Source organism: Mustela nigripes, chromosome 9 (genome assembly GCF_022355385.1).
Source record: "Mustela nigripes isolate SB6536 chromosome 9, MUSNIG.SB6536, whole genome shotgun sequence".
Lineage (NCBI taxonomy): Eukaryota > Metazoa > Chordata > Mammalia > Carnivora > Mustelidae > Mustela > Mustela nigripes.
The window spans coordinates 29,544,293-29,570,822 of record NC_081565.1 but is presented as its reverse complement, the minus strand read 5'-3'; the positions used below and the strand labels follow the sequence as shown (position 1 = coordinate 29,570,822).

General features: G+C 39.3%; 1 protein-coding gene across 1 annotated transcript in view; it reads right to left on the bottom strand.

The window, feature by feature from the left end:
* GRIN3A (glutamate ionotropic receptor NMDA type subunit 3A) overlaps window positions 1–26,530 on the bottom strand; it is a 164,033-nt gene that overhangs the window by 71,941 nt on the left and 65,562 nt on the right. The window contains exon 3 of the mRNA XM_059411168.1: window positions 23,481–24,528. Coding sequence (XP_059267151.1) covers window positions 23,481–24,528 — 1,048 coding nt within the window. The remainder of the gene's footprint in view (window positions 1–23,480; window positions 24,529–26,530) is intronic.

Sequence of the window (26,530 nt, the reverse complement as noted above, 5' to 3'; positions counted from 1 at the left end):
GTTAATTTAATTTTTTCTTTTTCATTTTTTTTTTTTCTCGCCTTCGGGTAAAATTTTTTTTTTTAATTGTTACCTTTTTCTTTTTTAACGATTTTTTACTAGTTTATCTAATATATATATTTTTTCTTTTTTACATTTTTCTTAGGTGTTTTCTTTTTTTAAAAATTCTTTTCTTTTCTTTCTTTTTTTTCTTTTCTTTTTGTTTTTTTTTCCTTTCTTCCTTTTTGAACCTCTTTTTATCCCCTTTCTCCCCACTCACGACTTTGGATCTCTTCTAATTTGGTTAAAGCATATTTTCCTGGGGTTGTTGCCACCCTTTTAGTATTTTACTTGCCCCTTCATCTACTCTTATCTGGACAAAATGACAAGACGTAAAAATTCAACACAAAAAAAAGAACAAGAGGCAGTACCGAAGGCTAGGGACCTAATCAATACAGACATCGGTAATATGTCAGATCTAGAGTTCAGAAAGACAATTCTCAAGGTTCTAGCCGGGCTCGAAAAAGGCATGGAAGATATTAGAGAAACCCTCTCGAGAGATATAAAAGCCCTTTCTGGAGAAATAAAAGAACTAAAATCTAACCAAGTTGAAATCAAAAAAGCTATTAATGAGGTGCAATCAAAAATGGAGGCTCTAACTGCTAGGATAAATGAGGCAGAAGAAAGAATTAGTGATATAGAAGACCAAATGATAGAGAATAAAGAAGCTGATCAAAAGAGGGACAAACAGCTACTGGACCACGAGGGAAGAATTCGAGAAATAAGTGACACCATAAGACGAAACAACATTAGAATAATTGGGATTCCAGAAGAAGAAGAAAGTGAGAGGGGAGCAGAAGGTATACTGGAGAGAATTATTGGGGAGAATTTCCCCAATATGGCAAAGGGAACGAGCATCAAAATTCAGGAGGTTCAGAGAACGCCCCTCAAAATCAATAAGAATAGGCCCACACCCCGTCACCTAATAGTAAAATTTACAAGTCTCAGTGACAAAGAGAAAATCCTGAAAGCAGCCCGGGAAAAGAAGTCTGTAACATACAATGGTAAAAATATTAGATTGGCAGCTGACTTATCCACAGAGACCTGGCAGGCCAGAAAGAGCTGGCATGATATTTTCAGAGCACTAAATGAGAAAAACATGCAGCCAAGAATACTATATCCAGCTAGGCTATCATTGAAAATAGAAGGAGAGATTAAAAGCTTCCAGGACAAACAACAACTGAAAGAATTTGCAAATACCAAACCAGCTCTACAGGAAATATTGAAAGGGGTGCTCTAAGCAAAGAGAGAGCCTACAAGTGGTAGATCAGAAAGGAACAGAGACCATATACAGTAACAGTCACCTTACAGGCAATACAATGGCACTAAATTCATATCTCTCAATAGTTACCCTGAATGTGAATGGGCTAAATGCCCCTGTCAAAAGACACAGGGTATCAGAATGGATAAAAAAACAAAACCCATCTATATGTTGCCTCCAAGAAACACATTTTAAGCCCGAAGACACCTCCAGATTTAAAGTGAGGGGGTGGAAAATGGAAAAGAATTTACCATGCTAATGGACATCAGAAGAAAGCAGGAGTGGCAATCCTTATATCAGATCAATTAGATTTTAAGCCAAAGACTATAATAAGAGATGAGGAAGGACACTATATCATACTCAAAGGGTCTGTCCAACAAGAAGATTTAACAATTTTAAATATCTATGCCCCCAATGTGGGAGCAGCCAACTATATAAACCAATTAATAACAAAATCAAAGAAACACATCAACAATAATACAATAATAGTAGGGGACTTTAACACTCCCCTCACTGAAATGGACAGGTCATCCAAGCAAAAGATCAGCAAGGAAATAAAGGCCTTAAACGACACACTGGACCAGATGGACATCACAGATATATTCAGAATATTTCATCCCAAAGCAACAGAATACACATTCTTCTCTAGTGCACATGGAACATTCTCCAGAATAGATCACATCCTCGGTCCTAAATCAGGACTCAACCGGTATCAAAAGATTGGGATCATTCCCTGCATATTTTCAGACCACAATGCTCTAAAGCTAGATCTCAACCACAAAAGGAAGTTTGGAAAGAACCCAAATACATGGAGACTAAACAGTATCCTTCTATAGAATGAATGGGTCAACCGGGAAATTAAAGAAGAATTGAAAAAAATCATGGAAACAAATGATAATGAAAATACAACGGTTCAAAATCTGTGGGACACAACAAAGGCAGTCCTGAGAGGAAAATATATAGCGGTACAAGCCTTTCTCAAGAAACAAGAAAGGTCTCAGGTACACAACCTAACCCTACACCTAAAGGAGCTGGAGAAAGAACAAGAAAGAAACCCTAAGCCCAGCAGGAGAAGAGAAATCATAAAGATCAGAGCAGAAATCAATGAAATAGAAACCAAAAAAACAATAGAACAAATCAACGAAACTAGGAGCTGGTTCTTTGAAAGAATTAATAAAATTGATAAACCCCTGGCCCGACTTATCAAAAAGAAAAGAGAAAGGACCCAAATAAATAAAATCATGAATGAAAGAGGAGAGATCACAACTAACACCAAAGAAATACAAACTATTATAAGAACATACTATGAGCAACTCTACGGCAATAAATTTGACAATCTGGAAGAAATGGATGCATTCCTAGAAACATATAAACTACCACAACTGAACCAGGAAGAAATAGAAAGCCTGAACAGACCCATAACCAGTAAGGAGATTGAAACAGTCATTAAAAATCTCCAAACAAACAAAAGCCCAGGGCCAGACGGCTTCCCGGGGGAATTCTACCAAACATTTAAAGAAGAACTAATTCCTATTCTCCTAAAACTGTTCCAAAAAATAGAAATGGAAGGAAAACTTCCAAACTCATTTTATGAGGCCAGCATCACCTTGATCCCAAAACCAGACAAGGAACCCACCAAAAAAGAGAGCTATAGACCGATATCCTTGATGAACACAGATGCGAAAATACTCAACAAAATACTAGCCAATAGGATTCAACAGTACATTAAAAAGATTATTCACCACGACCAAGTGGGATTTATTCCAGGGCTGCAAGGTTGGTTCAACATCCGCAAATCAGTCAATGTGATACAACACATCAATAAAAGAAAGAACAAGAACCATATGATACTCTCAATAGATGCTGAAAAAGCATTTGACAAAGTACAACATCCCTTCCTGATCAAAACTCTTCAAAGTGTAGGGATAGAGGGCACATACCTCAATATCATCAAAGCCATCTATGAAAAACCCACCGCAAATATCATTCTCAATGGAGAAAAACTGAAAGCTTTTCCGCTAAGGTCAGGAACACGGCAGGGATGTCCATTATCACCACTGCTATTCAACATAGTACTAGAGGTCCTAGCCTCAGCAATCAGACAACAAAAGGAAATTAAAGGCATCCAAATCGGCAAAGAAGAAGTCAAATTATCACTCTTCGCAGATGATATGATACTATATGTGGAAAACCCAAAAGACTGCACTCCAAAACTGCTAGAACTTATACAGGAATTCAGTAAAGTGTCAGGATATAAAATCAATGCACAGAAATCAGTTGCATTTCTCTACACCAACAGCAAGACAGAAGAAAGAGATATTAAGGAGTCAATCCCATTTACAATTGCATCCAAAACCATAAGATACCTAGGAATAAACCTAACCAAAGAGACACAGAATCTATACTCAGAAAACTATAAAGTACTCATGAAAGAAATTGAGGAAGACACAAAGAAATGGAAAAATGTTCCATGCTCCTGGATTGGAAGAATAAATATTGTGAAAATGTCTATGCTACCTAAAGCAATCTACACATTTAATGCTATTCCTATCAAAGTACCATCCATCTTTTTCAAAGAAATGGAACAAATAATGCTAAAATTTATATGGAACCAGAAAAGACCTCGAATAGCCAAAGGGATATTGAAAAAGAAAGCCAACGTTGGTGGCATCACAATTCCGGACTTCAGGCTCTATTACAAAGCTGTCATCATCAAGACAGCATGGTACTGGCACAAAAACAGACACATAGATCAATGGAACAGAATAGAGAGCCCAGAAATAGACCCTCAAATCTATGGTCAACTAATCTTCGACAAAGCAGGAAAGAATGTCCAATGGAAAAAAGACAGCCTCTTCAATAAATGGTGCTGGGAAAATTGGACAGCCACATTCAGAAAAATGAAATTGGACCATTTCCTTACACCACACACAAAAATAGACTCAAAATGGATGAAGGACCTCAATGTACGAAAGGAATCCATCAAAATCCTTGAGGAGAACACGGGCAGCAACCTCTTCGACCTCTGCCGCAGCAACATCTTCCTAGGAACAACGCAAAAGGCAAGGGAAGCAAGGGAAAAAATGAACTACTGGGATTTCATCAAGATCAAAAGCTTTTGCACAGCAAAGGAAACAGTTAACAAAATCAAAAGACAACTGACAGAATGGGAGAAGATATTTGCAAACGACATATCAGATAAAGGACTAGTGTCCAGAATCTATAAAGAACTTAGCAAACTCAACACCCAAAGAACAAATAATCCAATCAAGAAATGGGCAGAGGACATGAACAGACATTTCTGCAAAGAAGACATCCAGATGGCCAACAGACACATGAAATAGTGCTCCATATCACTCGGCATCAGGGAAATACAAATCAAAACCACAATGAGATATCACCTCACACCAGTCAGAATGGCTAAAATCAACAAGTCAGGACATGACAGATGCTGGCGAGGATGCGGAGAAAGGGGAAGCCTCCTACACTGTTGGTGGGAATGCAAGCTGGTGCAGCCACTCTGGAAAACAACATGGAGGTTCCTCAAAATGTTGAAAATAGAACTGCCCTATGACCCAGCAATTGCACTATTGGGTATTTACCCTAAAGATACAAATGTAGTGATCCAAAGGGACACATGCACCCGAATGTTTATAGCAGCAATGTCCACAATAGCCAAACTATGGAAAGAACCTAGATGTCCATCAACAGATGAATGTATCAAGAAGATGTGGTATATATACACAATGGAATACTATGCAGCCATCAAAAGAAATGAAATCTTGCCATTTGCGACAACATGGATGGAACTAGAGCGTATCATGCTTAGCGAAATAAGTCAAGCAGAGAAAGACAACTATCATATGATCTCCCTGATATGAGGAAGTGGTGATGCAACATGGAGGCTTAAGTGGGTAGAAGAAGAATAAATGAAACAAGATGGGATTGGGAGGGAGACAAACCATAAGTGACTCTTAATCTCACAAAACAAACTGAGGGTTGCCGGGGGGAGGGGGTTTGGGAGAAGGGGGTGGGATTATGGACATTGGGGAGGGTATGTGATTTGGTGAGTGCTGTGAAGTGTGTAAACCTGGTGATTCACAGACCTGTACCCCTGGGGATAAAAATATATGTTTATAAAAAATAAAAAATTAAAAAAAAAAAGAAATGGGCAGAAGATATGAACAGACATTTCTGCAAAGAAAACATCCAAATGGCCAACAGACACGTGAAAAAGTGCTCCACATCATTCAGTTTCAGGGAAATACAATTTAAAACCATAGTGAGATCCTACCTCACACCAGTCAGAATGGCTAAAATTAACCATTCAGGAAACTACAGATGTTAGAGAGGATGAGGAGAAAGGGGAAGCCTCCTACACTGTTGGTGGGAATGCAAGCTGGTTCAGCCACTCTGGAAAACAGTATGGAGGTTCCTCAAAAAGTTGAAAATAAAGCTACCCTAGGACCCAGCAATTGCACTATTGAGTATTTACCCTAAAGATATAAATGTAGTGATCTGAAGGGGCACATGCACCTGAATGTTTATAGCAGCAATGTCCACAATAGCCAAACTAGGGAAAGAGCCTAGATGTCCACCAACAGAAGAATGGATAAAGAAGAGATGGATACACACACACACACACACACACACACACACTGGAATACTATGCAGCCATCAACCCCCCCCCAAAATCTTGCCATTTGCGATGACATGGATGGACCTAGAGGGTATTATGCTTAGCGAAATAAGTCAATCAGAGAAAGACAATTATCATACAATCTGTCTGATATAAGGAATTTGAGAGGGAGGGTGGGAGGTCGTGAGGGGAAGGGAGGGAAAAATGAAAGAAGGGACCAGGGATGGAGACAAACCATAATAAGATACTCAGGAAACAAACTGAGGGTTGCTGGAGGGGAATGGGGTGGAAGGGATAGGGTGGCTGGGTTATAGACATCGGGGATGGTATGTGCTATGGTGAGTGCTGTAAATAGTGTAAGACTTATGACTCATAGACCTGTACCCCTAAAACAAATAATACATTATATGTTAATTATAAATGAATAAATAAATAAACAACCTCTTGGTCATCTCTTTTAGAATCTTGTACCTATTGTTCCATTCAACACAATATTTTAATTTTAATTCCAATATAGTTAACATATGGTGTTCTATTAGTTTCAGGCAACACAGTATTTTATGATCGTATCTGATTTTGTCATCCTAATTAGTTACTCCTTGAATATTACCTCTATATTCCTTGAATCTTATTCTTTTCTTTTGCAACTGGAGATGAAGCATTTTATAAAAAATGGCCTGGTGTTTTCTCATTGAAAATTCTGCTCTGGTGCACAAACATGTACATGTACACATCTCTATACACACAGCAAATATACATTGTACACACACACACACAAAATTTCTCATATACATATATCATGCATACATATATTATTTATATAGAATATATTTGCACATAATTTGTATATATATAATGAGAAATATGTATATACATTTTAGTATACTGCATTCTTTTTTTAAGCAAATATACTTGACATGTAAGATGGTTTAAATTTAAGGTGTACAATGTGTTACTGATACATTTATATGTTATAATGATTGCAACTGCAGTGATATTTATATTTTACAGTTACAGTACAATATTGTTATCTGTATCATCTGTGCATTAGATCTCCATGGCTTATTTAATGCTTGTTAGAAGTCTGTACCCTTTAAAAGCTTCAATTTTATTCCCCAACCCCCACCCCCTGGTAACCACCATTTTACTGCTTTCTGTCAGTTTGATTTTTTTAGATATACCACACGTGTTATCATTCAGTACTTGTCTTCCTCTGTCTGACTTATCTCAATTAGCACAATGTGCTCAAGGTCATTATTTTCCGATTCTCTCTCACTTTTTCCTGAAGCACACACACACAGCTGTTCCAACCATTTGGAGGGAGGTTAGATTTCTGTGCCTTCCTTTCAAGGTCTCAGTATCTTACTCTCAGTAGGTGCTTGTTAAGCTTGCATAAGCTTGTTAAGCTCTTCCAATCCTTTATAATTCTGACTCATCATACAGAGTTTAGTTCTGTTTACTTCCTCAAGGAGGCCTTCTCTGATTGTGTCCCTCCTTTCCCAGGTGGTCAGGTTCCTGTTAATACAATGGCACATTTAATATTCTATTCATCATCATAACATTTATCTTACAGTTATGGTTGTTTAATGTCAGATTCCTCTCCTAAAATGAAAGTTCTTTGAGGGCAGTGTTAGGAACTGGCCTGGCCTGTTGCTGTAACCCCAGCCTTTGTCCTAGTGGTAGACATATGGTGACTTGTACATATTTGTGGAATGGATGGATGAATGAGTTGCCTGCCTGCCTGCCATTCTCATTTTAAAAAATAATTTCTATATTTAAAGTCATTAGTCAATATGACTAGGCATTTAATATAGTTTTTCCTATAATTGCTATAGAGAACAGGCTAGTTATGGTACTCAGTGGCTGAAAGCATTTCAACAACTCTTGCCCCTGGGGAGCTATAATTTCACCTTATGATATCATAAACCACTCAAGGACTTCATGTAGTTACCAGAACCTTGGTCTAAAATTATAACTCTGAAAGCCCCTGCTGCCTATTAGTCATTTGGTACATGACATAAAGCAAAATATATTGTGCATTCCTGGACTTCAGATTGGCTCTCAGTAAACTGGCTGCTTGATTTCATTATGTGACCTGCAAAATACTCAGCTTTCTGGAAGCTCAAACCATCCAAAAAAAACCTAAGGTAATTCACAAATACCAGATCTACATTAAGCCCTAAATAGATGTATTATGAACTTCTTATTTGTTCTGATAGTTACTTTCCTCAAATTACATTCCTGAAATCCTGAGCAAAGTTTTGGGAGCCACGGGTATCCCTACCCTTGTCCGCTAAATACATTTTTGAATACGGTTCATATGGGGCAGCACGTTGTACTGAAATCGTGATGGATCCGAAATTAGGAAGCGTGAGGTTTAAGTAGCAGTCTGAACTTTGGGGGAAAAAATGGCTTAACTCTTCTTAGCCTCTGTCTTCTCTGCTGTTTAAATACCTTTCCTGCTGCAGAGATGCAGGGGGTACACTGAGGTGCCGGCCTGACAGCTGGAGACAATGGAGTGTTTTACACATGGTTTGTCTCTCTCTCATTCGTCATATCGGAGAAGCAAAATGGTCATTTTCTACAAGCATGTAAGAGTGAAAAGAAAATTGGTGGGTCAGGATAAAAGCTTGAGTTTCCTCTATGTAATACCTTTCCTTCTTTCCGTACTCCGTTGCAGCTAAGAACTTGTGCAGGAGCATGTCTGTGGTAACGTGATGTGAATCGGGGGCAGCACCTTTCATTCCTCTGGATGAGCTGGAAACAATGGTTTGTCAAGTGATTCACGAGATGTGAGAAATGGGTTAATCGTGGTTCAAAGAAGCTGATAAACTGGTTACTCTCTGCACGGAGGAAAGAACAAGAATAAAAAAGGCTTAAGAAGCAGAAGCAGCACAAAGAAGAGCTTCTTTGCACCGACAGCGGACTGGTAACCGAGACCAGGGAGTCTTCCCTGAAATCGTTTAGATGATGGACTGGTGCGTTGCTGGTTTGGTGAGAAGGCACAAAGTAGTACAGATCAGAGTGATGGTGAGCCAGGTGGACTATAAAGAACAAAACTGCATCGGTCCATTATCCAAGATGTTTACCAGCTGGGCTAAAATTTTAACTGGCCAGCTGGGGCTTGGAGCCAAAGCATCTCCCAGATGTTGAGAGAGGACCAAGGCTAGACGTCACTAGAACCTTGAAATTAACATGACACTAATTCTAAGATTTAGTCCTGGAACACATGCCTGACTGGAGGTGAAAGGTACGAGTAGGGTCAGCAGCAAAGTGACCAGATGTTGAGTCATGCGGGAATTGACCAACAGTGCTGCTTCCCCAACTGTACTACAGAAATGAAACATCCAGGGATCTCATAAAAATGCAGATTCTAGTTCAGCAGGACTGGAGCAGGGCCTGAGAATCTGCATTTCTAATACGCTGGAGATGCTAACATTGCTCATCCTTGGATCTCACTTCAGAGGGAAAAGGATCTATACAGGACATATTGAATTCTCCCTGAATGAGAATGCGATTGGTTTCTGAGCCTGTGTGGGGGAAAGGTAAGGAAGAGGTGTGTGTCTGGACATAAGGTCAAAGTGGCCTCAGGTCTCAGAAGTCAAGAGTGAGGGGAAAGTGAGTCCTGGCAGCAAGCTAGGCTGGCTGCCTCCTCCTCTGAATATTTCAACAGATTTGATGGTTGGTGTCTTCTCCCTAAAATTCATCAAATGGTCCAATGTTACATATTTTCCTTGCTCTCTATGTAAGTAGAATTATCTAGTCTAAGTTAATAAGATAATTAATAAAAATTAATTTAATAGATTAGTAAATTTATAGGATTAATAAAAATATAGGATATTAACAGAAGTATCTCCTCTTTCAGGGAACATTTGTCTTATCTTGAAATACATGCAGTATTATATAGGAGCCACCTGGAGGAAAATTTCCTAATACAAAGAAATGGCTGTTGGGAGAATTTCAGGACCTGTGCCAGGAAGAAAGAACTGAGATGCTCCTGATATTACTGTTTTCTAGTGGTGAGCAACCCTTACACAATGGTGTCAATTCAGGAAAACTAAAAATGCTAATGCAACATGTTTTTACAGACTGTTTTATTTTATATGCTTATTTTGTATAATCTACTTTTTAAAAACTTGACTAAATAGCTCATTTTTCTAAAAGGAACATTGTATTTCAGTGCAAGAATGTGCCCCCTACTTGAGCCAATCTCCTCTTAAGGACCAGAGATTCTTTCTAGACTCTCAACAGTATAAACAATATCTTGAAGAACAGAGACTGATTTAGTCTCTCTTCTCTCTGAGTAAAACTGATGTGAGCACAGTGGTGCTGAAGGCAGAGTTGAGTAGCAGTTTGAGGGATTTCCCAGAGATTAATTAGCACCAGGGCTCACACCTGAGCACAACAGCATCCTCTGGAAACCCCTGACTGCAGCCAAGAGAAGCTGCCATGTCACAGCAGTGGCCATTTCCTAGGCTGTGACGGCAGCGCCACGGTGGTGCTCAGGGGGAGACACTGTGGATAAATAACTCACTCTCAGTTTACGAAGTGCCCAGAAGGGCATATCCCTGAGGCAACACTTCTCTGGGTAGGGCGTTAGTGATGATGGTGGTGAGGGTAGAGTGGGAGAAAACCTTCCTATCTGTGTGTCTCTCATTTCTTCATCCCATACAAACCCACTGCACAATTTCATATGCCACAGCCTCAACAGCAGTCTCTGTCCGAGTCACCTTTGTGTGTGAACAGCTTTCCCAGGCTAAGTCCAATGGTGGGGAAAGGACTACTTAAAATACATCAGGTTTGGGGGGCGTGTGGGTGGCTCAGTCATTCTGGGTGTCTCACTTTGGCTCAGCTCATGCTCTCAGGGTTCTGGGATCACCGCCCCCCCCACCCCGGGGTCAGGCTCCCTGCTCAGTGGGGAGTCTGCTTCTCTCCTCCCACTCCCCTCCCCCACCCCTGGCTTGTGCTCTCTCTCTAATAAATAAATAAAATATTTTAAAAAACACATAAGGTTGGGAAAAACATTCTTACTGCATATGACAACACTGAGTAAGAATAAGAAGTCAGATTTTGTTGGTTACGAATCCTGCCTCTACCATTTATTAGTTATATGCCTTGGACAAGTTGCCCAACTTCTTTTAGCCCCATTTCCTCATCCATATGGATGCAGTAAAATTTAAATGAGAAAAATCCATGTAGAGCTGTTAGCACAATCCCTGGAACATGGTTGGTATCCAACAAATGTTATTATCATTATTATTTATTGATGTTGTTCTCAGTTCCTGTCCCTGACACTATATAAGGGGCCTTATTATAAAGCTAATACATACATGCCGATGAAGGTTCACATGTATGATCCTCAGGACTGATCATCATTTTAAACATGTAAATCACAGGAGATACACATTTAATATGCCTACATTCACTTATATTCTTTTTTGCCAATAAAGTTACCTCCATCGATTTTATATCTTCAAATCATGCATAGAAAATAAATCCCAGTTCAAATATAATTTAAGGAAACATTTAAGGTCTTGTTTTGGTGGCACTGCTTGAATTTTCTGTCATTTGGCATTTTTTTAGGTAGTGGCTTCCTAATAAAATGCCGTAAGTGCAGTTCTTGAGTTAGAAAGACATTAATGGTTCTGACAAAATATCTTTCTGAATTTAAGCTATAAATAACATCAGATATATGCATTATGTATTATGTATACATTATGCCTATATACTTATATAATACACACACACAATACAAACAAGATATATTGTATACTATATAAACAATATATACACTATGTATTATATAGATACATATATATTTTTCATAGAGATGTATCTGTGGAGTTGGCTGGAGCAGTCTTATATGCAGTTGCGGTAGGGAAACTTGGCTGAATCTCCCCGACTGAGTCCACGAAGGAGCTGAGCTCACAGTTAAGCTTCCTGACATGCCACCAGATGGAGGCACAGGGTGGTTAGGTCATGCCACCTTCTGAGCTGATTGAGGATCAAAATGTGAAGCTGAGGCTAAATCATAAGACTCCAACACTCATTAATTCACACGCTTTGTGGAGCTAAAATACGTATTTTAGACATAAAAGAAGCCCCGTTAGGCATTGCCTGCAACTTTTTTAGACAGAGAGATTTATTGGATGTGAAAATGAGGTTCACCACAGAGCAAGCTCTCAAACCTAAGTTGCATCAAACTTTTTATCTATCCAACACCAGGACTTTGTCCTTTGAATCACCCTATGCTGTCTCCTACTGGGGCGGTCCTTGTATTCATTCCATAGCATCAGATATAAGTGTGGTGTGAATGCTTGTGAAATCAGGCAGAAGTGGCCAAGATGTGTCCAGCAGGACAGAGGCAGAGGGTAGGAGCCCCTCTCACTTGCAATTGGAAGGTATAGCCATGAGATTTCCATATTATGTCCAAGAATGACTTAGAGTGACTTAGCTCTCCCGAATTACAAATGTGTATATGTCTAATGAAGATGTGCTTACTTTTAAAATAATATGTCTGTGTATGAACACATAGTTGATAGACATGGGTACTAATGTTTATATTATATAAGATTTGAATATTTATAGATATCCTATGATATATTTACTGGTACAAAAGTATGCATAAAGACAGTGCTTGCTAAGCAGGTTAATAATGTAAACAAAGTTAGAAGCCAATTTTCCCCTAATTTAAGAGAAAGGTTTGCAAAAATTTGGCACATTCTCTGTATTCAAATGAAGGAAGTGATCTTAGACATTCATTAATGCAAACCCAGCAGGGTGTCTAATTGAAAACACTTTGCTGCTGTTAGTATGAATTACTATATCTATTTGAAAGTCATAAAGCTGCAGTTATTCAAAAAGTTCTATAAAGATGCCATCTCAAAAATATTTTGGAAGTAGATGAGGAAGTAAACAGATCACATGTTCATCTGTTCAGTTTTCCATTTATCAATGTGAATTAGCAAAATCTTTTGGGTTTTCCAAAGTTTTTTAAATTGAAGAACAGTCAGGAAGGGAAGGGGAATGCCCAGTTTTTCAGCTCCTAATAGGTGCCAGGTACCATGTATCTGATCTTTACTGGAGCACTACATGTTTCTAACCCAGCTCCACAATCTGCTGCCAGACCCGGGACCACCCAGGCTGGGGCAGCATTACCTGTCTCATGCTCTCAGTCATGGAAACCTACAACTCGATCCTTGGCACCACTATGGACATCACAGTCATAGGTTTTCTTTGCTCTGATCCTCTGATGGTACCAAACTCGTACACCCCAGGTCACTCTTTGGACATAATTCGGAACTCATCTGGGTATACTCTCCAACTTCAAGTGAAAGGTGTTCCTATCGTCTACCTCTCTTCCACTGAACGCATGTTGATCACCTCTGCTTGGCCTTGTGACAAGACCATTATTTACCCAACAGTTATCTAAATAAGTGGTTGCTATATACTTAGTTTCTAGGGATAGGTGCTTTATTTTATATAGCTCTGGTCTCTACGCTCATAGAGTTTATAATTTAGTGGCAGATGGAATCAGAACTTCAGCCAGATATTTCATATCCATTTTCCCCCGTTATCCTCCAGATGAGGTCACAGACGCCACGGCAAGTAACGCCAAACTCACTACGATTGGGGCATACATCACACTTAGATCTGCCAACACTAGAATTTTGCCCTTTATATCATATAGTAGTGCCTTACTGTGGCTTTCCTTCTATTTGTTCCACAGCATCTAATAGGAGCATGGTTTTAAACAGTCTTTTGCAAGGATGCTTTTGAATCAAAAGCACTGATCTCAAAGTAATCCCCACAGAAAACTATAGCCCTATTCCGATGATGCTGCCATTTTCCTTCATTCATTTTATTTATTTATTTTTAAAATATTTTACTTATTTAACTGAGAGAGAGTGAGAGAGAAAACAGAGGGAGAGAGCAGAGAGGGAGAGGGAGAAGCAGACTCCCCACTGAGCAGAGAGCCCGATGTGGAACTCAGTCCCAGGACCCTGAAATCATGACCTGAGCCAAAGGCAGACACTTAACCCACTGAGCCAGCTACACCTGGCTCATTTATTTACTAATTGAACATTTACTGGATATTCACCCAACACTGTGATCTAGTGGTGAGCAAGATATAGTGGGACAATTAATAAGTAAACAAATAAATGATGTGATAATATCAGACTGTGCTAAGTCCTGTGAATAAACTGAGTGGGAATGAAAATTTACTTCTGAAAGTCTTTGTGGAAACCTCAGCATCTTTACAATGTAAACAGTTTACTACAGAAGGGCTATTCATTGAGAAACTCAAGCTGCTTAGATGCAAAAGCCTACAGAGAGCAGCAGTGCATGTGGAGAAAACACTGCTGATGTGACTACCCTCTTGTGTCTGTGTTGTTCTCATTCTTACTTAGCTTATTATATCCTTCTTCATTACATAAATAATCCATGAACACTGCAGAAAATATGGAGTGGAAATAATATTTCCTGTAATCACACTGCTCAGGTATCAGTGCTGTTAATATTGTATTTTATTTCCTTCTTGTCCCTTCTCTTTATAGTGGTATGTATGCACATTACAAAAATGGAAACACTGTCTATGGCTTTATATCCCAATTTTTCACTTATACTTTTATTTTGATTTTTTGATATTTAATTAAAGTTTTTTCATATTCTAAAAGTTCTTCAAAATTATATCTACTGGTTATATAGTTATAGCACACAGGAATATTATAATGCATTAACTGTGTTATTGTTGGACATTTACATGGTTCCCAAGTTTTTGTTATTTTGAGTAACACTGCAATGATCTTTATAATAAATGATTGCCCATATATTAAGTTACTTCCTTTGGAGAGATTCCTAGAAATGGTAGTCAAGGGTAAAAGGGCATAAACAAACCCTTTTAAAGCTCTTGATAGAAACGGCCAAATTGATTTATGAACTATTGCACCAACCTACCTTCCCAATAGCAGAGAATGCTGCTTCAACCAAGACTGAGAACTACCAGTAAAAAATTCTGAACATGACAGGTAAAAATATCATCTCATTGCTGTTTAAATTGGCATTTCTTTGATTACAAGTAAGATTTAACTTTTTTATATCTGTTGCCCAATTTTATTTCTTTTTTGAATTGCTGTTAATATTCCTTATTTATTATCCGATTTTGACATTACTTACTGTATACCTTGTTCTCTTCCTGAAAAGATTTAAGGTGGCAGCTTAAAGGTCACACAAAATACAAGACAGCATACATTAAAAAAGGATGAAGCAGAAAAAAAACCAAAACGAAGCCAGGAATGATATTTTTTAAAAATGCATACTGCAACGAAAAGAGATCTGCTCTTAGTGGGCAAGAAATTCACCTCCAAGCTCTCTAGAAGTTAGCTCCGAAAGAGAATTTCCTTTTCACCCACTTCACAGTGGCAAGAGAGACAGAGAACTAATCGTTCGAGATACATATAATTAATATTGATATTAAAATCTGAAAAGACTTTTAACTATTCTTATTTTGTGCCCTCTAGTTGCTAGATACAATGTAAGTTGCTTTATTTGGATTATTTTAATTTTCATGACCACTCAGTGGGAGCAGGTAATGTATTAAAGTCATTTACCACAGTGTCTGTCATATGGGAGTCGTCAATAAGTATTAGATTTTCTGTTATTATTACTAATATTAAGTATCTCAATATCTAGAAGAACAAATCCCTTGAATCTTCTTTTTTAGATTAAATTTAGAAGATTCAGTAACAGGGGCGCCTGGGTGGCTCAGTGGGTTAAAGCCTCTGCCTTTGGCTCAGGTCACGATTCTGGGGTCCTGGGATCGAGCCCCGCGTTGGGCTCTCTGCCTGCCTCTCTGCCTACTTGTGATCTCTCTGACAAATAAATAAATAAAATCTTCAAAAAAAAAAAAAAAAAGAAGAAGAAGAAGAAGAAGATGATTCAGTAACAATCACCCAAGTCAACAAAAAAGTCCTTCGGTATTTTCATTGGAATTACTTCACACCTATTAACTAACCAAGGGGAAATTTACCATCTTTAAAAATTCAGTCTTCCAATTCAGTAATATGGCAGTTTGCTTATTTATTTAGAATTGATGAAAAGTCTCACTGAGCTGTAATTCACATACCAGACAGTTCATTCATTTAAAGTGTGTAATTCAATAGTTTTTAGTATGTGCAAGATACACAGAACCCCAGTACACTCAATTTTTTATCCAAACTATTTTGATTTGTACATTTAAAAAGTGTTTTAATGCAATTCTCATGGAGAACACTTCCCGATCTATTGGAGTTTGTGCTGCCAAGTGAATGGAATGTGCCTCCTATTATGTTTTCTAGCTGGCAGTCGGTGGGCGCGGCTGCCTTTGGCTTAGGTCATGATCCCAGGGTCCTGGGATTGAGCCCCCATGTTGGGCTCCTTGCTCAGTGGAGAGCCTGCTTCTCCTTCTCCCCCGTGCCTGTCACTCTGTCTACTTGTGATCTCTCTGTTTCTCCATCTCTCTGTCAAATAAAAAAAATAAATAAAATAAAACCTTAAAAAAGAAAAAGTTTTCTAGCTGGAAGTACATGGAGCCCATGGGAAGGGCGGCTCTTCTCAGAGTACAACACTTCTTGGATTTTTTCATCTTTTGAGAAATGTTCTCTCAAAAACGTCTGTCCTTTACCTTATTACTTGTCCTACTCTTGTCCCCCTTTCTCTGGCCTTCCAGTCTCTCGTAGCTCATGATGGAGTGGCCTTGACCCCAGTTCCCTCCCTATGGTCTCCATCTCGGGGCTTCTACACATGCTCTTCTCTTAACAACCCCACCCCCCATCCCACACAACTCCTTTTGGCTCTTGTCCATTCTTCAGATCTCAGCCAGGCTGGGGGCCTTCTCTAATTCTACAACAGATCAGGTCTCCTGTGAGGATCTCAGATTCTGGTGTATTTTTTTTCTACAGGAACTCAGCAGAGTTTTACATCATTAGCTGATTTATGTGCTCCCTTGATGAGTGTCTTTCTTCCCAACGAAACTCCATTGTTACAAGGGCAGTGTCTGTTTTCTCACTGCTAAATTCTCATCCACTGAGCATGTGCCTGGAACAGAAGCTACTGTTACTGGAAATAAAGAAAGAATGAGTGAATGGTACGGTGCAGCCTCCGCTTTCTTTCCCCTCCATGTTCAGTCCTGTCTGCCTTGGAGTTCTGGCATCCCTCCCTTGTTCAAGGCCAGCCTTTACTGCATGAATTCATATGTTTTATTGGGCAGCCACATGCTGTTATATGATGATCAGTAAAGGTGGGTTTTATTATTTTGGGAAATGCTTATCATTTCCTACTAGGGCTACAAGAGTGTCCTTTCCTTTAAGATTTCTGGTTAAAGTTTGCTCTTGCCTCCACAGAAGGTCTATTTAAATTTTAATATTTACTTGAATGTTCACCAGGATTGTTTTTCTAAAGCAGCACCATTATTTGCCTGTACAAAAATGACACTAGCCTCATATTTGCTCTAAGGAGCTTTTTTTTTTTTTTTAAATTAGACACAAAGAGCTAAAGGGGGCATCTTAGGTGAGATGCTGGAAAAGAACTAGAAGGTCCATTAAAATCAGCAAGTAGCTCATTTTGAATGCTCATGTATCTTATCTGCTGCGCCAAGTCAGCTCTGTGCCAGGAGGTGGAGCTTTATTTCTTGGTGTACTTTGTGCTTTATGAAGGGATTTTCTCATCTCATCTTCTATGTCTGCAGATCAAATGTCAGTGACGGGAGGTTCTAAAAATGCCCAGGTCTACACCTTAGATCACACACCCAGATGGAAGACTTCGCTGGACAAAATAATACTGCAGTTTTTATTCACCTGTCAATCATCCCAAAATGCTAAGAGGAAATGGCTTTGGATGATGAGGCAATGGGTGCTTGTTCCATCTGTCTATCTTACTCTATTTTCTGCATTGCCTATAATGAATAGTGCTAGTTGTATGTCAGACAAATATCCACATAAGCCCTATTAAATATATCACTCATAAATTCTTGCTTTCATGGTCTCATGCTTCAAGAGCCCACCAGCTTTGAAGCATGGAGCTTGCTTCCTAGAAGCATTGGTGGGAGGCTGGGAGAAGCTACATACATTACTGTTAGTGTAAAATGAATTATTCTGGCAAAAATAGTTAAGTGAGGATAGAACCATCCTCTTGAATTTCATTTGCACAGCCCTCCAGTCTCTCTTTCTTGGGGTTAGCTATAGGAGCAGCCAGCAACAAGATGATTTCTTCCCTCTGATCCCCGTCAGTAAAAGAAGTATTCTAACCTGCCTTGGCTCCTGCAACATGTAGTGAATCATAAACTGGTCTGCCCTGCACAGCATTCTGTTTCTAATTTTATTGGATTCAAAGTAGTTGGTAGAAGCCAGTGAATCTCAACTGTGAAATGGTGATAAAATACTCATGCTCTTAACAGGTTTATTAATTGTGATAAATGTATAGCCATGATCGAGAAAAAATATGGTGCTATTACATTCACTCTATCTAATATCATGGTTACAGATACTTATGTGGCCAGGACTCAATTTACTGATGGGTTGTATATAAAATACAGATCACAAATCTCAATTTTTAAGTCAATACGTTTTCATCCAAACACATTTTCCTGTAGGAATATTTTATAGGTGGTGTTTGGATTCTAAGACTCATATTAAAAAAAAAAAAAGCTACAGCCCAAATTTTGGGCTAGAAATATAAACCATTTCCAAAAAACCCCACTATGATTATAATTAAAAATGTTATATGCAGAAGAGTAGTTTTAAGGAAAGAGGAGAGGAACTTTGGGGAGTCCCCTTCTCAGATCTGGGGGCTTAGATGGTCTCTTAGAGCTGAAGACATCTATTCCTAAAAGACTGTTTCTTCATAAGGTGCTTCTAGAAAAGTCTGAGAGGTGTGATGCTCAAAGTTTTTAGGAAGACAAACATAACAGGGAGGCACAGGGAGATTATCCGGAGGTAACTAAAAAAGAGTTAGAGAAGGCAGGTGTTGAAGAACATTAGTGTGGAGGCACAGGAAATTTGCCTGAGGTGAATTAACTGAGCTGTGAGGACTGGAACTGGGTTGAGAATGGCTGTATGGTATCCTGGGGGCTGTCCTAATATCTAGCAAGTGAGGAGCACGAAAAGAGAGGAAAACAAATCAGATAGTGAGTCCGGGGTGGAAGAATCTTCAGAGTGTGACCAATATGCCATCATGTCACCTTTCTTTCAGATTGAGGGGATCTTTCACCTTACAGCAGACAAACAAATGTCCGAAGAAAACTACAGAGATCCATGACTTCTACATAAATGATGTGTTTTCATTTATTTGAACAAAAATACCATCAAGTGAATTTGAATGGAGTTTGGAAAAAAAAAAACCGAGGAAAAAGCAAACCACATAAACCCAGCTTCATCAGACAAAAAACACAAACACACAAAAACACAAACACACAGGCACACTTGCACACAAACAATTCTCAATTTGGACTGGGCCCTGATTGGCCTTTGTCCTCTGATAACCGCTGGCAAGAAGCTAGGCAAGGCAGCAGGCTAATAACAATCTTCACCTCAAAAAGTAAAACCCCAAGCTAGAGAGAGAGGGACACTCAAGGGTCTGTGTGACTTTGTTACAGGGCATCTTTACTCTTTATTCTCTATCTTGTCTCTCCACAGATCCTGTTCTCCAACACCATGAGACTTCCTCATGCCTGCTGCTTTCTTTCAAACATCAATTTTTCTTCCTACCACCTTCTCCCTTAGGGATCTCATACTCTCCGAAAGCTTTAATACACAGGATCACCTCTCTGGCCAGAATTCCCACCAGCTTCACTCCCATTCCTGAACTCTCATTTCCAAATGCCTGCTGGATCTCCCCTGGATGTCCAAAACAGATTTTAAAATGCCACGTGTAAAACGGAACTGATCAACTGGATTTTCTAGTCCATAAAGTGCCGTCTCTGCTTTCCTGAACGGTACCAGCATCTCAGACACCGAGTCCGGTAACTGTAAAGGTGACTCTTTGTTGCCTCTCACACTCAGTTAATCGCCAAGTCCAATGGACTTGATCACCACCTGATTTCTTGCATTTGTCTTCTTTCTATCAGTGACTATAACTACAACTTCTGTTCATTGTCCTTCTCTTCTAATCTGGTATACATGCTACTCTTCCAATCTGCTATTCCATTGTTCAAGAACTGTCAGGGAAATTCTACTGTCAGATGAAGTTCACGAGTCTCAGCCTGATGTCTAAGATCTTCTGTTATCTCAACTGAACTTAATTTTTAGACATGGATCCCACCTCCTTCCTTTCATGGAACATATGCCATGGCTAAATTGAACTCCTCAATTCAACGCCTCCTGACTATGCCTTATACCTTCCACCCGAAAGCAGTTCATTCTGTTGCTTTGCTTGGAATGACCATTTCTCCCTTGACACACATGTCCAGTTTCCAAGTGTTCTTCAAGAATAAGCACACATTTTTATCTTGTTAATTAAGCCTTCCCCTGATGTACTAAGTAGAAGGTAACCGCCCTTTCCTTGAACTTTGACACTATTTCCTGTTTCTGAACTTCACCATGTTTACAATTTTCTAAGTTGTTTTCTCCTCTCCTTGACTTATTTACTCCTAATTTCTCTACATCATTCAGAGTAAGAAAAAATATACAGTTCCCTAAAAGGTAGGACCGAAAAGCACTCATGTGAGTTAACTGCACTACACTGAAGGATGAACGCTGAGGGACTGAAAGGTTATGAAAATTATTTTAATCATCTCTCTCTGTGGGAGGGTGAAGACACTGTCATTTGCATAATACCACAAATCTGGATGAAAATGGAACAATTTTGTCACCAACAGTATTCGCCCGAAGTCCAGATGTCAAGAACTGCTTAGTCAAATGATCTGGGTATCTTTATATGACAAAAACCTATAAATGAAAGACTTCACCACAGAAATGACATGGAGGAGAAATACACATTTTGGGGGCAAAATTTAGTAGAAATTAGTTTATTATCTCAAATTGAAAGTACTTTATTTTTAAAAAATTTTTAAAGATTTTACTTATTTATGAGAGCGAGCGTGCGAGAGAGCACAAGCAGGGGGAGTGGCAGAGGGCAAGGGAGAAGCAGGCTCCCTGATGAGCAGGGAGCACGAAGCAGGACCTGATCACCTGCCTTCAACCTAGCTCAAGGCAGACACTTAACTGACTAAGCTACCCAGATGCCCCAAACTGGAAATATTTTAGATAATTGTCCCACTTCATTAAGAACTTACCAGCTATAAGACAAAGTTGACTTTGTTTAGTTCTGCTCATTTTGTCTTGTGGGTGGGAGTAAATTTATAAAAACTTCATCTTTTATTTATTTATTTATTTAAAAGATTTTATTTATTTATTTGAGAGAGAGAGAGAGCATGCACAAGAAGGCAAGAAGGCAGGAAGGCAGACAGAAGGAGAGGGAGAAGCAGGCTCCTCACTGAGCAGAATCCAATGCGGGGCTCGATCCCAGGACCCTGGAATCATGACCTGAGCCCAAGGCAGATGAGCCCACTGAGCTCATCTGAGCCACCCATGTGCCCAAAACTTCACCTTTTATTCTGGTGGAGTCAAGGACTGAACGTCTCTTTTTGTTTAGAGACTGTTTTACTGCTGTGTAGTTTTTCTTTATGATTTTCCATTTAATTCCCTCAAATAATCATTGCTACAGGTTTCTCACACATAGCATCCATGACTTAATTCTGACAATCTTCAGCTTTGATTAATGAACCTCTTTAGTCAGTATTGCGTTCACCTTTTTACATGAGATAATAGTCCAGAATCTTCACAATAGGCATATATTAGATTGTCTTTTGTACTACACTGGATTGAATGGTTTCCGCTCCCAGTTTCTAATTTAAGCATCACATTAGCAAGATTCATGTAAAAAATCTGGGTAGGCCTCTAAGAAGACAGTGAAACTTTGGGAGGTCTATAGGCCGACTAGGGCAAAGAATAGAACAGCAGCTGCTAATCCCACTGTAAAGCATGAATGCAGAAGCATCATGAAAATCTCTCTTTAGGGTGACACATCTATTTATGCTACAGACTTATTGCTGTTCATTGGATTCCAGCTCATAACCTGAAGCCCTGAGTGTTCATTAGAAGACAATGCAATCCTTGCCTAATCAGTAAGCCACTGTTTGTTGAACCTTTTCATGAGGTTCGTGTCACTTACCAGGAGGTCTGCAGTTATGGGTCAAGTTGCTCATGTTCATTTGTTTGCAGAACAGACCTTATATCTTAATCCAAACCATTTATGAGACGTCTAAGGCTGCTGCCTGCCCTCTGGGCCACTTCATCATTTGATAAAGATAGTTGCAAACATCCTATATGTTGATACTCCATGAAACTGATTTTAAATGTTTAATTCAAATTTATAGTAAAGTTTTAATACCTTGAGGCTTGGTGTGGAAAGGGGTATTTGAAAAGGCATGATGAGTGTTTCCCAATTTGAAATGCTCAGCTGAACTCAAGTTGCTTTAAACACAGCATGTCCCAGGTATGCCCACTCAATTGCGACTTACTCTAATCTCTCCTAGGTGGGTCGTATGCCTTGGAACATACTTCTGCTCTGGATCTGAATTCTGTTCCCCATCAGGACTGTAGTACTCTCTTGGGCCTTATTCCAATTTTCTTGAGCCTCAACCACCACCTCCTCACTACTCCCACTAGGTTGGAATAGGTTCTCCATGCCCCTAGTCACAAAAAGGGGTCCTGTTTTAATCCAGACAGAATACAGACATGGCTCTCCTTACTTGAGGATCACCACTGCTTTACCTGTCTGTATACCTGAACTCCATCTGACTCCTCCCTTTTCCCCTTAGGGTCAGATGTCCAGGATATCAAAGGCAGCCTAGACTAGGTATCGTTTTTTTGAATGTCCTTGGACATTGTAATGTGACTGTTGGCACCTTAACCTCAGCCAAGTTGGCCAGCTTTATGGATTTCCTTACTGTATAAAGACACCCTGTTTTTTAGGTAATCCTGCCATCTCAATTTGTTCAGTACTCCTTGTTCTATACCCATTGAGCTCTCTAGCATCTCACTTTGGGTGTTTATGATAAAATGTTAGTTCTTTCCATTTTACTATTTTTTCATGGCAAAAAAAAAAAAAAAAGGATTCTTTACAATTTAAATTTGGATCCTACTATGTATTTCCATTAATTCCCAGGAGAAGCAATTAGTCAGTTTTTGAAGTCTGCTGTGGGTGAAAATACTTTGTAAGTCTATTCTTTGATGGTCATTCTGTGAGACGCACAAATAACACAGGAAAAACTTGCTAATAGAATTCCCAGCAGAAAGACGTTCTATAGAACAAACACTCCTCAAAAGCCCCTCATTCTGTTTCATTCAATAAAACAACAAAATATTTAATTTAGCTCTTGGTCTCTAGCGATGGCTGAGAGAATATTGCATTAGATGAAAGAACATCAACGTACTACAGCATAAGACACAATATATGGAGTTATAATGGACTATAAAGAAAGCTAGAGTAAAAAAGAAACATTACCTTAGGATCATGTATTCCAGAGAGCTCTTCATAGATCTTCTCACCAACCATGACAGCAGCCAAGTTCGCCGTGTATGTAGAAAGGCAAAACATACAGAAAATGGCCCAAAGGTTCATTAGAAACCTGCCAGTCCAGCATTTGGGGGGTTTGATGGCTGCTGTTCTACCAAACAACAGGGCATAACAGACATTCAAGGCTGAAGAGAAGGAGAAGACTTTACTTCTATTTCGCCCCTTGGGAGTCATACCAAAGGGGCTCTTCCATTCATACAGAGTGAGGAAGATGGCAGTGATGTGCAGAGCCACAAAAATCCCCAGCCACATTGTCCAGTGGAGTGGCCACATGAAGGCTCCAATGGGAGCTGCTGTGTCTCGGGTCCTCACTAAGATGCCCAAGCTGGTGGAAAAGAAAGGACTGGTGAAATCTATCACTTGGCTTCGAGCAGTATTGATGCTGAAGGAAGTGACTGCCAGGTGGGCTGACCCACTCAGGAGATCACCCACCAGCCCAGTCCAATGCCCATTTTTCCAGGCTCCGTACTTGCCATCCCCAACAATATAGAGGTCAAAGTCAAAGTTCATGTCTTCTGCTAGCTTTTCCAGCAGATCAATGCAATATCCATAGCAGCACTTCTTGAATTTGATGGGCACTGTATCATTACTGCTATGGAGGCTGTTAAAAAGGCTGTCCAAGACAGAGGAGTCATTAGTCAGGGGGTTTAGACAGAGTTGGCCAGCAGGGCACAAGCCTTCATCATCTACCTCCCGCGTGAAGACAAATGGATGTTCAATCAAGGTAACCACTCTCAAATGTAGTCTACTTGGGTATTGGAAGTGGGTTTTGTGCCTCTGGGCCTGCTCTGGCCATATTCCATAGTCCATGACAATCTTGCCCCCTTGCCATCTGCCCAAACGTGTCCACATTGGCTTTCCCATGGGGTCATGTTGCAGATTCCAGATGAAAAAGTTGTTTTCTGAGCTGATGATAGTGGAACCTTTTACCTTGATGGAACCACTGAGGCCTCTGAAAGTGGTGTTGGCTAGAAACCTGGCAAAGAGGAGCAAAGGCAAAAAGTAAGGAAAAGAGGTGAGGCCCAAGATAGGGAGGAGTGCTCATCTTTGCTTCTTTGCCTTAATAAGAAGAAAGTCTATATTTTTTTAAGTCGTTGCCTATAAATTCCTCAGGAATTAATAATTGGACTTTTTCTAAGAAATGAGTCTTATTTCATTAAGCAAATGAGATCACACCCTTAGGTTCTAACATCTGGGCTAGGTGTGTGACTCATGGTCTTACTCCAAATCTCTTTATTCCTAGTTAAGAGATGTGCTAATTGTCTCCTATTTAAAACCGTTAATTGTACATTCTCACAACTTTCCAAGCTTTGGAGGTTCTCGGCATCCTTAGTGTTTCATTTCTACTGTTCACTCTATTCAACTGCAATGAAATTAGCTCAATAAATATTGGTTTTGGTGCAAGGAATGAGTTTTAGTATGTATGCCTATTCTTTTATAAATGCTTAAAAATTGCATTCATAATTCCAGAAAATAGCCTAATCTTACTTTCAATGTTTCTCTTTTTCACAGTGGAAACAATCAACACATCTGTCCCCATAAGTCCAGTCAAAGCAGACTGTTGGATATCATCCACGCAACAAAGGAAAAGATGAGAAATAGACTTGCAGATCTCAGGATAGCCTCAGGGTACCCTAATTCTAAGTTATTAGAGAAAAACAATTGGCTCTCGCTCTGGAAAGAGCTTCTCTGCCCAAGTCAAAGAAAGGAAAATTACCAACTGAATGATGTACTGATTCCTAACCCAAGGAACCAGGCATTGTCAAGTATATGTTCTGATAAGGGCCAGGCAGGAAAATGCTTGGTCAGTGTCTGGGAAGATAAGGCAATATGAAGTAATAAACTTGTGATACTTTCTTATTCTTAATTATGGCCTCTGTCCAAAGGAAAGCCTACATTTTGACATCAGACACACCCCTGTTTGGATTTTGGCTCAGCTACCTTCTAGCATTGTCCTTGGTTTTGTTGTCAGCAAAATGGGAAAGATAATACTGCCTCCATTACAAGGGCCGGAAATACTGCATGTACAGTATTTTGACCTAGAACAGATGTTTCACATATGGTACCTATTATTCAGTGTCATTCAAGTTTTTTCAATCAAGGCTGTCCCCAGGTCACTTTTCCCTAATCTCTAACAGAACTCCTCTAGTTGGAAACACAAAGTATTGCATTATGAGAAACTCATAGAGGGTACTCAAGACACATTTTAAATTACAAGGAGTTACAATGAAATGTAGAATGTAACAGAGGTTTTTTTGAGCAATCAGGTGATACAAGTCTACACTCTCAGCAAAACATGTTCACCCATTGCCTGCCACCAACATTACTCAGTAATTTACAAAGGCAAATACAAGTAGTAAGAGGTTATGCTGCCACAGAAGGGACATAGAAAAATCAAAATGTGTGAAGAATGTACTAATTTTCATTAGAGATATAAATGTAAATCACATCTGAAGACGATCCTACCACTAAATGCAATGAAACTGCTCATTTTGGTAGATTGCATGTAATGGTAATTATTCATGTTAGAGCACTCCCCAGTGGGACTCTCTACTGCTTAAAATGAATTCTATTTTGCAACAAGTAATGAAGCCTCAGTTATCTTAGACTTTAAAATAGTTTTATGCTTCTTTAGAGAAATAGGGAACCAAATCATTAAAATATACAAATTAATCAGTTGATAATTACTTAGATAAAGGAAGGGTGACTACAATTGTGTTTCTAAAGAGCAATCTACTATTACATGTGTGTTCTCTCTCTCTCTCTCTCTCTCTCTCACACACACACACACACACACACACACACTGATATAGCGTAAGGAACAAAAAGGTTTGTAGTAAATAGGTCAATTTCATTTTTCAATTTGTTGAACAGTAAAGTTAGGTTGGAGCTGTAGAAAGAGAAGGCATTCACTATTTTAAGAATATTTGGGACTTAATTATTGTAGATTTCTAGCTGGATGGACCCTTCAAGGATTA